This window comes from Falco naumanni, chromosome 9 (assembly GCF_017639655.2).
Source record: "Falco naumanni isolate bFalNau1 chromosome 9, bFalNau1.pat, whole genome shotgun sequence".
In the NCBI taxonomy this organism is placed as follows: domain Eukaryota; kingdom Metazoa; phylum Chordata; class Aves; order Falconiformes; family Falconidae; genus Falco; species Falco naumanni.
Window position 1 is genome coordinate 14,607,378 of NC_054062.1, and position 15,389 is coordinate 14,622,766.

General features: G+C 41.4%; 1 protein-coding gene across 15 annotated transcripts in view; it reads right to left on the reverse strand.

The window, feature by feature from the left end:
- USP54 (ubiquitin specific peptidase 54) overlaps window positions 1-15,389 on the reverse strand; it is a 110,293-nt gene that overhangs the window by 34,834 nt on the left and 60,070 nt on the right. For all 15 annotated transcript variants that reach the window (XM_040606024.1, XM_040606025.1, XM_040606027.1 and 12 more), the window contains 3 exons: window positions 4,665-4,799; window positions 2,228-2,341; window positions 1,982-2,064 (listed from right to left, as the gene is read on the reverse strand). In XM_040606024.1, the coding sequence (XP_040461958.1) occupies window positions 1,982-2,064; window positions 2,228-2,341; window positions 4,665-4,799 (332 nt within the window). The remainder of the gene's footprint in view (window positions 1-1,981; window positions 2,065-2,227; window positions 2,342-4,664; window positions 4,800-15,389) is intronic.

The following is a 15,389-nucleotide window of genomic DNA, read 5'->3' on the forward strand; positions in this document are numbered from 1 at the left end:
ACAAAAAAATAGCACAGTACCCAACTGATTTCGCTGTCCAAGTTGAAAGAAAGATGACAGTAAGTACACAAGAACACTAGTGCTCAAAGCATGTTAAAGCTTAAATTGATTTAAAAGGTAAATAAATATATCACGTTTTATTGGTGGTTTTGAAAACCACTGCATGACATCAGATTTACTGAGATATTTAATATAAAATGTTGAGTACCATTAAAATACTTATTTTGCTGTTTTTCTAATAAATTATATTCTGATACACAGTGCCTGTCAGTAACCTAAAGCAAAACTGCAGCTCGATGGAATGGCAGGTAGCAGGCACAAGGGGGAACGCTCTACAATACTCCTGACACACTGGTAAAGTGGCAGCTTTTAACAGAGGTCTGCAGGAGAACAGCAACTAGTAGTTTTCAAGACAAATTTTTCAGGTTCTGTAACTACACGTCTCACATGGGCGACAACAAACCATGAGAAATTTTCATCTCAATCAAAATTTCAAGACAGAAGTGAATAACAGACTCCTGCCTCGATCAGATTTAAGCAGTTTTTAACTGAGCAGCCATCTACTAACAGAAGACTTCTCTAGCATTCACTGAAATGAACTACTACAGAGCTAGAGCTATTGCTCTGTGCACCATCTTCTTTAATGAGGGAGTTCCCCAACAACTAGAAAAAGCAAGAGCTATATATCCATCCAAGAAAAAGGATGTGAGGAACTACCGGCTTGTCAGTCTCGCTCCAGCACCTGGGGCGATGACAGATCAAATCCCCTTGGAAATCATCTCCAGGCATATGAAAGACAAGAAGGTGAGTCAGAGCAGCCAGCATGCCTTTACCAAGGGCAAAGTATGCCTGACCTACTTTATTATCTATCATAAGACGATGGGTTCTGTTGAGGAGGCAAGAGCAGTTAATTATCATTTGGTCCCTAGCAAGGTTTCCAAATCATCTGCAGCATTCCTGTGGCCAAACCAGGAGGTGTGGACTGCACAGGTAGAATACAATGCAGCCAAAAACCCAGATGGACCTTCAGGCTCAGAGGATTCAAACGTAACCAGCAGTCAGTTTAGAGTGCTGTTAACTCAGGATTTAATACCATGGCCAATGCTATTTAACATTTTCATTAACAATCTGGATGACGAATCAGAACACACCCACATCAAGTTTACAGATGACAACAAACTGGATGGAGCAGTCAATACACAGAAAGGGAGTGCTGCCACCCAGAAGGATCTTGACAGATTGGAGGAATGAGCTGACAGGAAGATCACAAAATTAAGGAAAGGAAAAATACAGTCTTGCACCCTGGACAGAGCACACTCAGTGTAGCAGTACTGGCTGGGCAACGAACAGCTGAGGAGCAACATTGCCGAAAGCTGGTAGACAAGCTGAACATTATCCAGACTCTTTGCAGAGGCAAACAGAAAGGACAAGAAGCAAAAGATGCAGAAAGGGAAATGGTGACTGGATACAAGGAAAAAAAAAAATCCACACCAAGTCACTAAGTACTGGAACAGGCAGCCCAGAGAAGTCATGGAATTTCTGTCCTTGAATGCTTTCAAAACTCAGCTGCAGAAAATCCCAAGCAGCCTGATCTAGCTTTGAAGTTAGTCCTGCTTTGAACATCCTTTTCAGCATAAATTCTTCTTTATTTTTCTTTTCTTCTTAACTCACCTGCTCACATATTAAGGTCTTTCAAAACTTACACAAGTCCTTGCCATTACAGTTTTCAGATCCAGAATCATAAACAAGCAGACACACTGATCCATGCCTGAACTGCTATCTTCTGCTCCACTAAGTCCTCATGTTCTTTATCATAGTTATCAAAGCCCCACCAACTTTCAACTAACCATGTTCTGGACATTTAATCTTGTGAAGGTAAAGACTGAATCACAATACCAGTATGGAGTGGGAAAGGGGGATGAGGGGTGGGGGTGGAGGCGGGGAGAGAGAAGTTCTCTTCCATGTAAAAATCCCAACTCACCACAGTGAGGTTGTAGAAATATAATGTACCATCTGGATGAAAGGTAACGGGTCAGAGGTGGCACCACAGCTGGTACAAACACACTGAAGAGAAAGAAAACATAATACATTGACACGATTAAACAGGTATGTTTCCACAGGAACACTTCTGTTTGTATCTTTTTTATCATGGCAATGCATGTCTTAGGAATGCAAATGTGAAACCTGAGAACTGATGATTTGTATAAAGCCTGTATCATCACTTCACCTGTTCAAACAAGGTCATTGCAAACTTCTGATGGGAAACACAATGTGGTGCAGTGCAAATATCTTCCTTTGTCTCATCTGCAATGTGGAAGTGGATTCGCATTAACAGGTTTTCCTAGCCAAAGAGAGAAGAAAAAGGAAAAAACCCACCAAAAAAATCATTAGATCATTTCAAATGTAGACAAAAGTTAACATATAAATCAAAAAAGCATGTCGGATACAATAACGTAAGTGTTATTCACAGAGACAGAAGGCTCCCGCAAATTTTTTAAAGTTGCTTAGGAAACAAAAAAGTTGGCATTTCTTTGCTACAAAAGAAAATGGCTACCACTTCTGATTTGAAATGCTATGTCAGGTAACCATTTACTTTATTTATTAGCACAACTGAAGATTCTGTCAGTGATTATTCTGTCCAATTCTCAAGCACCAATGGATTTGACCAAACGTAACAGGCAGAGCAGCTCTGCAGTTTTAAAATCACTGGATTGCCACTAACTTCTCTTCATCTACCCCAAGAAACCCAAATCAATTTCTGTGTTCCAGAAGGGCTTTGAAATACGGCAAATAACCTACATTCTATCAAAAAGGGAGAGAACTAATAAATGAAGAGGCAGACTACATTCTGCATGAAACAAAAGCACTGAACATCTTCTAGGTATTATTTCAGACAGCTCCATCTGTTTCCAAGTTCCCAGGAGTTCCTGTCCTAAGAGTTCCCTCTCCTCCCACTGTTGCCAATGTTAATCTGGGGGTGCCAAAAGTCTACTGATACCTCTTCCAGCAGCATTCTCTTCACTATCACTATGAGCTGCATATTTGGTTTATAGATCTGCAACAAGCAGGTCAAGATTAATTATTAGGCAAAATAGCTCTGACCTCGTGCAATTTCCCTTGAACTTTACAATCTAAGGTCTTCTGGCATTTAAATTAAATCTCTGCCTTTAGGGCTGAAAAGGTTAACTAAGTGAAAAGCTATGGAATTATCTCTGCCTTAAAGCTTAACACCTCAAAAGGGAGCATGTCCCCACTTTAACCATCCTTGCGCCAGTACAGTTAACCTAACAAACCTGCTGTGGGGACACCTACAGCAGTACGAGATGGGATATTCAGATTAGCTTTCTCAAGGACGAAACTAAACCAAAAGTTCCCCTTTTCTACTACATAAAGAACCCCATTTGAGTGTTGTACTGCATAAAAAAAACTATTCAATATAACTGTGCTCACAGGGGCTGCTGCGTAGGCTGATGTCATTTATTTCACTTTGAGGCTTTATTGCCATCATCTACTTATATTTTAAGTGAGCTCATTAAACTATATAATTTTCCTGTGTTAGTATTCTACAAACACAGGATACGCTGGGTTATTATAAGCCTGTTATCAGTCTGCTTAGTTTAAGAGAACTACAATAGCTATATGCATTTACCCCATTCCTGTGATTTCTTGCAGTGTGAGTGTCAAATTAGGTAGGTATAGGAAAAGAAAAATTTAACATATAGAAAGGACTCTACTCCAATAGGTGCTTTACCTGAGAGAAGTTTTGCCTTGCAGTAGTAAATCCAATACATTTATATTTTGGTTAAGAATTAACATCTTTGTTAACAAACAAGCAGCATACACAAACACACTTGGGCCACCCTACGGACACCATCATTTCCAAGAAAGGGAGCAGCCAGTAGGTCAGTAAGGCAAAAATACCTCCTAAATAAATTAAAGAAATTTGGGAGACTGAAGAGAGAGGAGGAGGAAATATGGGTAAGAATAAAATCTTAACATAATGGATACAAGAATGAGTTTGAATGTAAAAATGGAAGCACACAGGTAAACCTAGGGATGTAAAATTTGTGTCAGAGCCATCTCCCAATCACACTATTGGGCTAACCAGACTAAAAAAATGTCAGACTGTTTACAAATACAGCAACAGAAATATCTGGAAATGATCTATTTTACTTTTGGTTACCTCAACTTACAAACATGAACAACTGTGTTGGGCTGTGTTTGGTTTATTTATTTTTACTTTCCCTTAGCCAGAGTTTGCAAAAACGTGGTTTCAAAATAAAGGGCAAACGAAATGCCCTTTCACCCTTTTGAGGTGATCCTTGAAACTAGAATCCTGGATCATTACTGCAGTGCAATTTTTATTACAATTCATATCCAAGACACACTTGAGAGTGCAAGCAGTACATACCCAAAGGTAACTGTAAAAGTGGGTAACATTAATGTTTCCATTCAAAAATCGTTAGTGATGACTCTCAAAGCAAATACTCATTCCCCACTGGATCACTTCAAGCTTGGGGATCTCTCCATGGACTTTCACAGGCTACACATGCATGGAATTTTGGGAGGGGAGAAATGGAAAGACAGAAAAAAAAAGGAAAAAAAGAAAAGAAAAAAGATGTGGGGCATCTCTGCCTGTCAAACCATCTTTCAGTTATACTCACAAAACATTCTGCAGCATCATCCATGATGCCCAGTTGGAAGCGTTGCTCATCCTGAAATGTCTTTGCAAGAGCAGTGCGCAGGGCATCAGAAGGCAATACCTTTTCACTGCTACACTGAAACTGGTTGAAGATACCCTAGTAATAAAACAAAAAGCTAGTTAAGTTACTGTATTTTCAAAACATGACTCAAGTTATCTGAAATCAAACAGCAAACCTTTAACTCACTTTGCTCAAGCAACACACAGATGTTTGTATTGTATTGTACAAGGGCTACAAGAGAAAATCCTGAGAGTTCTTCCTTTGGAATCATATGCACCTTGTGAATTCCTTCCCTTCCTTTCACATATTCAAAGGAGGATGAGGAGCTTTGGGGTAAATTTCCCCTCAGCATCAATCCCCCTTGGACCTTCCACCAAATTTGATTCCTGAAGCAAATACAATGGACACCAAAACTTCCTCACTTTTTATTTCTATTTCTCCCTCTTCAGTTCACTTTTTCACTCCCAGTTCAGCAGCCTTCCTGTTACACATGCTGCCTTCTTTCCTCTTTCAAGCAACTCTTTCCAAATGCCTTCACCCTTAAATAGCCACAACCTGTTGCTTGCACTCTTTAAAGAATTTACCTTCCAAAAGTCCGTGTGGGTATCAGATGATTTTCGGTTTAGCATGCAGAAGGGAAAAGGCATGACATGAATAGCAGTTCCTACGTATGACCAGCTGCTTACCTTTGCCATAAACCTGCATTTTCATAACTGTAATTCACAGGTCATCTGGGTAATCATTTGCAAGGACGAGTAGTTCTATAATGACGCATTATCGTCTGAAGCATGGGTTATATGTACAAAAGTTCAGTATGTATTCCCAACTGATTAAAAACACAGTTTTGTGTGTGTGTGTGTGCATGTGAGATAGCCAAGAGATCTTCTGAACAGATATTTAACTTTCATTTTGCCCTCCTACAAAAACAGGAACATAAATCTGTATGCAAGATCCTCAGCTTAAGTAAGAACTTCTAGCCCTTACTTTCATACAAGACCATTCTGTTGCCATCATCACTCTGCTCTACTTTCTACCTCATTTCATATACGACCAGCAACCACCTTTATCAGTGTCAATCTCAAAATCCTGCTTGTCATTTCCTAAAAAACTTTTCCTTGCCATTTCCCTAAAGATTGCGGAAAAGCTCCATTCTTACTGCAAGAGAAAGAAGGATCACCTTTAACTGTGCACCACTTGGCTTTTCTGCCTTCTAAACCTAGTCAAACAAAGAAAAAGCCAGCCTCAAACTGGTTTGCCTGTTTGGTTCTCCTCCACATTTATACTGAGAATCTGTAGCAATGTTGGCTCATGTATCCCTTCCTCCCTTAATTACAGAATGCTCCTCCCCAGCATACTTAGGATCTGTATTAATTGGAAATAAACAATCTAAATCTTTCTCTATTCTTATTTGTTTCTTATCAGGAAATGAGAATGTAAAGGAGAGGACTTTTGCCAAATCACAATCTCAGCTGCTCTGAGGAAGCTGAAAGAGTGCAAAGACAGCTGTCACTGCACAGCCAGCAAACTAGGCTCTCTGCCCCGCCCCCCCCCCCCCCCCCTTTCCTGGCCATAGGAATTGTACCTTTTGTAATGGTGACATATTATCTAATAGAGATTTTGATATGGAGAAATAGTGTGAAATGGGGACGCTTAACACCGACTGTGATTGTATATGTCTGCTCAAGGAATGTGGGTATGGTGACTAGTCATGGGTGCGGTGTCTGGTCACACAGGCACACAGCTCTGAGGAGACAACTACAGTTTTTGAGGAGACGCCTGCCCCTCTTCCTCTAACAAAGGGGAGACCGGGAGACGCCTGCCCTTCTTTCTCTAACAAAGGGGCTATTTAAAAGAGAATGAGAAAAGATGAGAGACATTCAAATGCTATCTAGAGGGAGGGAGTGCTAAGTCTCCTTGCTGGAGAAGATGGGATGGTCACAAGAACATGACTCACCTACAAACCTGCAAGACCACCACATTCCAGGAAATGGACTGATAAGCTAATTAACATACGAAGCGGGGTTTAGGTAACAAATATGTATAGGCGCTAATTGAATATTCATCTGTTTCATTGTATAAATATGGGATGGTTCGTCACTTCGGGTATGCACGCTTGTGGAGGAGCGATCCCCCGTGCATCTGCGCGCAATAAACATACCTACTTTATAACTTTCGAGTTATAGAGTCTAATTCCGCACGTCAGTTTTGGCGAGCCAGCCAGGAGGATTTCTGCTCGGCTGAGGGACCAGCTGCGGAGCGGACGCTCCTAGGCGCGCCCCGGGAGATTTCCTCGGAGGAGCCTCCTCTTCTCAGCTGTTCACCCGGGAGCAGAAAAGAACCCCTGGATCCACGGATAAAACGGTATGTTTAGTAACGGGGCGGCTGGTGAGACGCTCGGAGACGTCCGGCGCGCAGCGTAGTCCCCAGGAGGAAAGGTACCTTGGGAGGGGGTTTGCTGACCAAGGGGTGGCCGCTAGCGATCTTGAGGGCAGATCGAGCAAACCCGAGGTTACTGCCATTCCTAAAAGCCCGGAGGCCTCGTGACGGAAAGCGGGGGGCGGGACGGAATAAGGCGGAATCTCACAGGAACAAGAGGGACCTCTTAGCAAAAGTAAAAGGGAAACTTTTGCGTAGGAAAAAAGGGGGAAGCTAAAAACTTCCATTGGGTTGTCTTAAGGATTGGGGAATTCCTAGAATATAACAACTGAAATAGCGCTCTGTGTCTTGTTTGTTCTATGTGTTGTCTTGTTACATGTTCAAAACTTGGAGTTATGAAATGTATGTTGAAAAATAATAATATTCTGGTAATTCGTGGCAAATTGCGGAAAACTTAACACTCTGCTTAAGACCAGGAAAAATGTGTTTTTTGTTTGTTGTTTGTTTTTTGGCAATTGTTCATTGAAATGCATACTTTGTGAACTGTCAGTGTTCCTAAAAGTTGTACATAAGTGCACGGTACCGTACTGCTTGTGTGACTGCGGGCTGCCCGGAGAGTGTGAATGGTGTGATTGAGATGCGCATTTTGATTTTCCGTGTATAGCTTAATTATTTTGACTGAGTGTGAGTGCAAGAGTGCTTGAGACGCGCGTTTGAGTGCAAAACAAGTAAGGAGCTCTATCTGTGTTTCCGACCTTAGGGTGGCTAAGGCGGCCGGAGAAAAAGTGATTAAAATTGCAAAATGGGAAATGGAAGGAGTAAGCCCTGTGAAAAATCGCCCTTGGGTTGTATATTAAAACATTGGAGTGATATCGTTGGACATGGTGGTACCGAAAATAGAAGGAAATTGATTAAATATTGTAATCAGTGGTGGCTTTTGTATAAATTGGAGTGATGCGAAATGGCCTCAGCAGGGAGGAACGTTAGATTATAACACTCTCCTGCGATTAATGTTGTTTCTGAGGAGAGAGGGAAAATGGGACAAAGTATCATATGCAGACATGTTCTTCGTCCTCCAGGACAAACCCGAGTGGCAAAAGGACTGTGGATTAGTACCCCCTCGGGATCCTATGGTACTAGCACTAGAAAGAGTGCGGGATTAACATCACCTGATCTTTGATTATGGCTCTGGAAAAGGATGGGAAAAAAAAAAACTGAGACCTAAACTAGAAAGATGTTCTTGTTGAAATTTTTGTGTTAAAAGCTCAGGTTGCGGTTCCTTCTGTGGAGCAACCAGAATGAAACACGTTGTAAGATAAAAACTTGTACTAATGTATGTAAAACCTGAGGCGGGGGTGGGTGGAGAATCAAAGACCTTGTGAAAGTGTTAAAGTATTGGGGTGAGTTTGTACAGACCCCCGTACCCCCTCGAAGGTGCGACTGAGTCATGCTGGATGCACGGCAGGGTGTTTGCTGTTTGCCTGCAAAGGCTGATATGTAATAACACAGACTTAAAGCAACAAGTAGCAGATTTGCATTCAGGGTAAGAAAGAGTTAAGACAGAAATGCCGCTGCAGAGGCAGGCCTGTGTAACCTGCAGAGCAGGAACAGCATCTCCTGCCCCGAATCCTCCTGATGGTGGGGAGGAGGGGTTGCTGTTGCTGACAATTGAGCAGAAGGACCTGACAATGTCACCCCAATTGCTGCAGCATTTGCAGTACAACAGGACCCATAACTGCCCTTTAGGGCAGGGAATGGGTATGAGGTGGAATTTTAGTGAATACGAAACCAACTTATTTGTTGAACTTCAGTAAAAAATAATTATTTGTTACAGTTGTGGGAGCTGCTGGCCACCAGGAAAACATCCTGAAACCTTTAAAGTACAAACTAAGAAAACAAACAAGAATGCCAAATTCACCAAAGGCCCTTCTTGGTAGGGACTTATTAGAACAATTGGAGGCAACAATCAAATTTAAAAAAGGGGAAGTTACTCTGGAGGTAAATGATCATCAATACATACAGGTTATGAGCCTATCTTTGGCCAGTACTCCTATAAAAAGGGAAATTGATACCAGAATTATTGATCAGGTATATCCCGGAGTATGGGCAATTGACATACCGGGACGTGCCAAGAATGCATCACCTGTTATAGTAAAATTAAAGGAAGGACAGGGTGCGATAAGAATTAAACAATACCCACTAAAAAGGGAAGATAGGGAAGGAATTCGTCCAAATATAGAGCGATTCATAGAATTAAAACTACTAAAAGAATGTGAGTCAGAATTTAACACATCTATCCTCCCAGTTAAAAAACCTGATGGGTCTTATAGGATAGTTCAAGATTTAAGGGCCATTAACAAAATAACAGAGGATCTGTATCCTGTAGTAGCTAACCCCTATACTTACTAACCACCCTGACACCTGACCTAGCTTGGTTCACAGTTTTAGACTTAAAAGATGCCTTCTTTTGCCTCCATCTCCATGAAGCCAGCCAAAGAATTTTTGCTTTTGAATGGGAAAATCCCAGAAGCGGTCGAAAGACCCAGCTCACATGGACGGTGTTGCCACAGGGGTTTAAAAATAGCCCCACAATTTTTGGAAACCAATTAGCAAAGGATTTGGAGTTATGGGAACCACCACCAGGAGAAGGGAAAGTGTTACAATATGTAGACGATCTTCTTATTGCAACCAGAACCGAAGAATCTTGTATTATTTGGACTGTGAGCCTGCTGAACTTTCTGGGACTACAAGGATATCGGGTTTCTAAGAAGAAGGCACAGGCGGTGTTACAACAAGTCACATACCTAGGGTACGAGATCAGTGCTGGACAACGGGTCCTAGGGAAGGCCCGAAAAGAAGCCGTATGCCAAGCCCCCGACCACGAACTGTAAAGGAACTGCAGACATTTCTGGGAATGACAGGATGGTGCAGGCTTTGGATATGTAATTATGGCTTGCTTGTTAAACCATTATATTCCCTGATAGCAGCTAATCAGAAGGATCTTCAGTGGGATGCTGAATCAGACAGAGCTTTCCATGAACTGAAGAAAGCCTTAATGTCGGCACCAGCACTAGGACTTCCTGATGTGAGTAAGCCATTTTTCCTATTTTCCCATGAGAAACAGGGAATGGCATTAGGAATACTGGCACAAGATTTGGGACCATACAGACGGGCAGTGGCGTACTTCTCTAAACAGCTGGATGCCACTGCAAAAGGGTGGCCTGGTTGCCTGAGAGCAGTAGCAGCTGTCATCCTAAACATCCAGGAGGCCCGGAAGTTTACCTTGGGCCAGAAAATGACTGTCTTAGTATCCCACACAGTGTCTGCAGTCCTTGAAACAAAAGGGGGGCATTGGCTCTCCCCACAGAGATTCCTAAAATACCAGGCCATAATGGTGGAACAAGATGATGTTGAGATCGTGACTACAAACATCGTCAATCCGGCCTCATTTCTTAATGGGAATGTTGGCGAATCAGTCGATCATGACTGTCTAGAAACAATCGAAGCCACTTATTCTAGTAGGACAGATCTCAAGGATGTTCCTATTAATGGAGCTGAACATTGGTTCACGGATGGGAGCAGCTATATGCTGAACGGAAAACGACATTCCGGATATGCTGTTACAACCTCTGAAGAAGTGATAGAATCGGGACCGCTACCAGCTGACACTTCGGCACAGAAGGCTGAAATCATAGCCCTTACTCGAGCTCTGGAGAGAGCTCAGGGAAAACCTATAAATATTTGGACTGATTCTAAATATGCCTTTGGAGTGGTACATGCTCATGGAGCAATATGGAAAGAAAGGGGACTGTTAAACTCCCAAGGAAAAATCATCAAACATGCGGAAGAAATTTTGAAACTCCTAAATGCGGTCCAGCTTCCTGAAAGGGTGGCAATTATGCACATCAAGGCACACCAGAAAGTGAGCACAGAATTAGAAAGAGGAAATGAACTGGCGGACAGGGAAGCAAAACAGGCAGCCAGAAAAGCAATCAAGGTAGAGGGTGCGCTAATACCCGATGGACAAATATCTCTAGAAGGTAAACCAGACTATACTAAAGAAGATCGCAAACTGATTTCTGACCTAGAGGGATCATATAATGAGGAAGGGTGGGCTGTAATCTCACATGGGAGAATAGTGATTCCTTCCTACATGGTATGGTCAGTAGTTCAGGAAGAACATAGAAAAAGGCACTGGGGGGCAGAAGCTCTATATAAGGATCTCACTAAAAACATAATAGCACGAAACTCGTATACTACTATTAGACAAGTAACCCAACAATGTGATCTTTGTCTCCAGACTAATCCTAAGATTACTAAGGGGCCAAAGTTGGGAAAAATTGGGAAAGGAAATGTTCCAGGGCAACATTGGCAGATTGATTTCTCGGAACTTCCTAAAAAAGGGGGGTATCGATATTTATTGGTACTAACAGATACCTTTTCAGGTTGGCCAGAAGCCTTCCCGTGCAGAACTGCTAAAGCCCGGGAAGTGACCAAAATACTGCTCCAAGAGATAATACCTAGGTTTGGAGTCCCAGCGGTAATGTCCTCGGATAGAGGACCACATTTTGTGTCCAGAATAGTGCAACAGATCAGCCACCATCTAGGAATAGATTGGCAATTACATACCCCATACCGACCACAATCAAGTGGCCAGGTGGAAAAGATGAATCATCTAATCAAACAACAGATTGTCAAGTTAGGTCAAGAAACAAATCTAACTTGGCCCCAGTCTTTGCCATTAGCTCTTACACGAATTCGAACTAGACCAAGAGCAAAAGAGGGGCTTAGCCCATTTGAAATTTTATATGGACGACCCTATGGGGTACAAAAGGGGACGTCTTCACAGACTGGTGAAGAAACAATGACTTCCTATATGGTGGCACTAAACAATTAATAAGAATTGAGAAGCATGTGATGGGAACACGCAGTAGGGGTCTGGATGGACCTGTTCACGATATACGACCAGGGGACTATGTATACGTTAAGTGTTTTACAGATAAAACCCTGGAACCACAGTGGACCGGACCTTTTCAAGTCCTACTCACCACCTACACTGCAATCAAGGTTGAGGGACAGAATTCTTGGATTCACCATACCCGGATCAAGAAAGCCCCTGCAACTTCGTGGAGAGTAACCCCAGATAAAAAAGAACTGAAACTCAAATTTACTCGGACAAATGGGAATAATGTGGGTGGCAAGTAAGTGAACCTGAGCGGTTGTGGATCCACCATATGGGAAGGGTACCACAACAAACAATATAGAACAAAAGAGTCTGGGACTGAGCCAGTAGCCAGTCTTGCCCAACTTGTTATCGGTAAGCCCCACCTCAAACAAAGATATTTTTGATCAAAACAGATTTTATATGTATATATGAGGAACGTTTAGATTCTTAAAATGATCAATAGTGGGTTTAAACCATTTGTGTTTTTTTGTACCCTCTCTCTTGCCTACAACCAAGAGCCTGATAACTGGCCTTGGAATCATGCCCAGAAAAAAAAAAAAACAACACTGGAATAATGGGAAAGGTGGACTCAAAGACGAAACTAGCTATGGTGTTTTTTTCTGAAAATGAGGTGTACCAAAGGAATCAATGGGATCAGGAGGATGTACATAAAGTCGACCGATTATGGGGAAAATTAGGAGATAGGATAAAAGTAGGGTGTCAAACGTATAATGAAAAAGATAACACCAAGATTTCAGGAGACACCCTGATTAAAGTCAGAAAGGTAGATAAGGAATTTACCCTTCTAAATACAGCCATGTGCTTTAATTCACAGGAATGTTGGCACAATTTTACCTTAACTGAGCCCATCTTTATAATATGCCTAGGAAAATATCCTTTTGAGCATAGAACATGGGCCAGAAAGATAGGTGACAAGTGGCAAACAGTAGATTTAGAATCTTGTATTATGCGAGAACAGCAGGGCTTCCTCTGTGAAAGCAATACTATAATGGCTCAGGATACTTGTTTAGATACAGATCAGAAAATATGTCATTTCGAGGCCCAACCAAATGCAAACTTGAAAACAGTAATTATATATGCAGGGAAGGAATGTGTGTGTTTGAGAACTAAGTGTAACACAATAACTGTAGATGGGGAGGTAAAGGAGACTGCACAATATTCAAATTACTGTATCTGTAATTTTACATCTAACTTTACCCTATCACAGATGATAATTCCTACCCCCATAGGACTAAATATAAGCAGTATAAAAGAACTATTAAAACATGCAGATTTTACAACGTATACTGAAAGAAACCAAAGAAAAGGGACATGAAACTCTTCTTATGATCCATCATGATGTAGAGGGGATCAAGAAAGTTTTAAAAAAGGTAGAACAGGATGGAAACCATAATTGGTGGGATACTCTCTTTGGCTGGTCACCTTCTGCAACAGGAATTCTTAACACTATGGTACACCCCATTGTGATCTTATTGATCAGTTTAGGAATTTCCTTAATACTAACCATTATGTTATATTTGTGGGTTTGGAGAATGTTTAAAAGGGTAACACTTATGTATGATGCTTTATATCATTCGGGAAGACTGCTTAAGTAAAAGAATTTACTTAATTTAATAAAAAGGGGGGATTGATATGGAGAAATAGTGTGAAATGGGGACGCTTAACACCGACTGTGATTGTATATGTCTGCTCAAGGAATGTGGGTATGGTGACTAGTCATGGGTGCGGTGTCTGGTCACACAGGCACACAGCTCTGAGGAGACAACTACAGTTTTTGAGGAGACGCCTGCCCCTCTTCCTCTAACAAAGGGGAGACCGGGAGACGCCTGCCCTTCTTTCTCTAACAAAGGGGCTATTTAAAAGAGAATGAGAAAAGATGAGAGACATTCAAATGCTATCTAGAGGGAGGGAGTGCTAAGTCTCCTTGCTGGAGAAGATGGGATGGTCACAAGAACATGACTCACCTACAAACCTGCAAGACCACCACATTCCAGGAAATGGACTGATAAGCTAATTAACATACGAAGCGGGGTTTAGGTAACAAATATGTATAGGCGCTAATTGAATATTCATCTGTTTCATTGTATAAATATGGGATGGTTCGTCACTTCGGGTATGCACGCTTGTGGAGGAGCGATCCCCCGTGCATCTGCGCGCAATAAACATACCTACTTTATAACTTTCGAGTTATAGAGTCTAATTCCGCACGTCAATTTAAATTGCCCATCTCCCTTTGCTGCTGTTTTTATTTTGGTAGTCCTTAAGGTGCTCATTCATGGGTGAGGGCCCACTGTGCTGAAGCCCATAGCTCTTTTCATATTGCCTTTATTAGAGTATAAAATCATGAAGAGGAAAGTAGTGATGAAGAGAAGGCTGTGAGGCAGTAAGTCTCACACTCCATGAATTACGAACAACGTCTCTCCTCAGTTACCTTGTATATATACCCATACACAAAAAAATAATGACAGAGTCTCTGTACTTAACTACCTTGGTTTCCATTTCTGTCACTCCAATAACTGACGAAGTTTTGTTAGTAAACTTTCTCATTTCAGTGGACCTTAAAAAAAGCAGGGAACCTTAATTCCATCCTGCTTCAGCGCTTTACATGAAATAACTTAAGAGCAATTGAAAACATTGAGAGTGCTTTAGAAATGTGTTTATTCTGGTTATCCTCAATCTCACTTCATAGTTCTGGGAGGAGACACCTTGCCTAAGGACTGGCACGCAACCTCACTGCAGATAACTGATGGACAGGACCTCGTTTTCTTCAATGACAGCTTAGAAATGGCTCTGCACTCTTGCAGGGGGAAGGAGAGAATCAATGCAGGCTCCAAACTAAGTAAAAGGAGAAGCAAGCAAGCAAACCAAAATTCTTGTTTCAAATCTCCATCTTTAAAGAAATAGTACATTTACTATTACCCATAATGTACCTACTAGTTAACATACAGAGATCAGGAAGGAAAAAGGGATCCTGATGATGATAAGCAATTGTTTTCACAAGATTCTGCATTTTAAATTCTTTTGTATCATGAAATAATTAGAGCCTTGACAATTACACCTAAAAAACTTACATTAAATACAGCAGAAAACTGAAATCTATTGCCACAATCACAGAACAAAAATAAGTCAGTAACACCAATGAAGTCCATGAAGAGTTCTAATATGTAAAATCAGGAAGCAGAAGATCCCAACACTATATAACAGAATGCTTCCTAAAATGCATAATGGCATATCACACAATGACTTATTTAGATGGGGGGGTTGTCTTAAAACCAGTGAGTAATTATGCATTTTAATCTAGAAAAGATCAAATCTTATGATGTCATTGCACAATGCAGTTTAGA